The 2,023-nt window shown below is 51.7% G+C and overlaps 1 protein-coding gene across 1 annotated transcript; it reads right to left on the reverse strand.

The window, feature by feature from the left end:
* Positions 1-297, reverse strand: LOC307107487 (large ribosomal subunit protein P1-like; the record flags this gene model as incomplete). Its single annotated transcript, XM_079784723.1, has 1 exon — positions 1-297. One exon carries the CDS (start codon positions 295-297, stop codon positions 1-3), a length of 297 nt encoding a protein of 98 aa, XP_079640849.1.
* Positions 298-2,023: the final 1,726 nt, after the last annotated feature.

Here is a 2,023-nt window from a genome sequence, read left to right on the forward strand (position 1 = left end):
TTAGTCAAAAAGACCAAAGCCCATGTCATCATCAGACTCCCCAGATTCTTCTTTCTTTGCTTCCACTGTCTTCTCCTCAGCTGGGGCAGCAGCGGTGGAGGGGGCAGGACCTCCTGCTGGTGCAGCACTAGCTGCAGGGGCAGGTCCACCAGCCCCTACATTGCAGATGAGACTCCCAATGTTGACACTGGTCAGAGCCTTTGCAAACAAGCCTGGACAGAAAGGTTCAACATTTACACCAGCTGCTTTAATGAGGACATTGATCTTATCCTCCGTCACCGTCACGGTGTGCGTCATAGCAACTGGTCATTCCAGTCATTCTGGTCGCTTGGCTTTTATATAGAGAGATTGTCTGTGAGGAGGGTCCTATCAGTAATGGTGCCAATTGCTCTTCTCCAACTCCAAACCCAGAGAGGCCTGAAATGGAGAAGCATAAAGGAAAGTCTTCCAGGCAGGGACCAACCTTGCCGAAGAGCATCCAGCCAGCCAGAGCTTCCTTGTTACATGCCACAGGGCATAACTAGAGCAGTGAGTCTGGCAGATGGGACATGTCCCTGACCATCCAGCCAGTTCTCATGGATATACTGGATGGATGACCTCATGGATGGTGTGATTGATCACCAGAACCCTGGGGCAAAGAAGGCCAGAGCTGAGTGTTTCCTTTCAGGAAACTTTCCCCCTCCCTCTAACCTCCTTGTCTGCGTTAATAGAGGCTGGTACAGGCCAAAAAGTCCTGAGAGCAGAAAAAAAGAGTTGAGTCAGAGTCTGGAAAGTGTTCTTGTTCCCAAAGAGTGCCTGGGTCTGGTGGGCACAGCACCCTGTTCTCTCAGTAAGCCTCCACGCTTTGTGTGTTAGGATAACAATCACCACATCACGGCGTAATTACCTTTGCTCATCTGCTTCCCCACATGGGACAGGCAAGTAGAGAAAAAAAAGCTGGTGGTATATGTTGGGGATGAGGACAGTGGGGAGTGTACAGTCACAGGCTGCAGAGTGAGGGCAAGATCAACACTGACACCAAAAGCCCAAGGGCTGCCTGCTCTACTTCAGGTCTGAGGACTCCTCCAGTCACCACCTGATTGAACATGTCCTTTTCCATCTTGGTTCAGGACCATGGCAGCCCACACTACATCCGGAGGCTTCAACAACACCAGCAGCATATTGGTGTTCTTGCCAGGTTGCGGGCATTCTCAGGTGTATTATGCGTAGGGAGGTTCCGTCGCCCATGTTCTCAGAGCCTAGAAGTGAGGCCTGATTCATTTTGCAGAGATAGGAAAAGAAATCAGGAAGGAACTGGGGCTCACCGCCTGGCACTGATCACACCCTCCCCTCCTGCCTCCACCGGAGCACAGTGCATCCTCACCACTAGTTATCCCATATTCCAAAAATTTCTGATTCCCTGAGTTCCCCACTGTATAGCAAAGGACTGGCATGGAGGTTCTCAAGGGCTGGTTGGCCTGGGGATCAGCTGGAATAGTTCCTCCTTGGTCAGCTGGAGTTGACTTTGATTTCCTTGCTTCGGTGCCTATGGAGAGGAGCACAGACCACTTTCTCATTTCACTCCCATGTTCTAGCCCAGAGGGGAGGCTGGGCCACATTATAGTAGAGAAAGGGGCCAGGGAGGGGATGCAACTCAGAACCCAGGACCTCGGGAGACAGGGGGTCTCCAACTCCATCAGGAGCTTCTGAGCCCATTCGGAAGCTTTGGTAAAACCAGGTAGACAACCTGCTGGTGGAGGCAGGTTATGCAGATGTGGTGCCTCATAAGCAGCCCAAGAGCCTCTATAGCTTGGGGGCCAGCAGCAGAATCTCCAAAAGTTCTTGTGGAGGTGGGGATACCTCACCCACAAAAGCAGCCAGGCAACTGTCAGTCTAAGACTTTGTATGCAAACCTCATCTCAGCCCATGAGACAGTTCCCTTATTAGGCGGCTGATTGGTTTAGTTTGGTCTTAGGACAGATGACACTTCCAGCCTCCCGCTCACCACCACCACCACCACCACAATACCTCACTTCCTCCTTTT

The sequence above is a fragment of the Cnephaeus nilssonii genome, assembly GCF_951640355.1.
Source record: "Cnephaeus nilssonii genome assembly, chromosome: 11".
NCBI lineage: Eukaryota > Metazoa > Chordata > Mammalia > Chiroptera > Vespertilionidae > Cnephaeus > Cnephaeus nilssonii.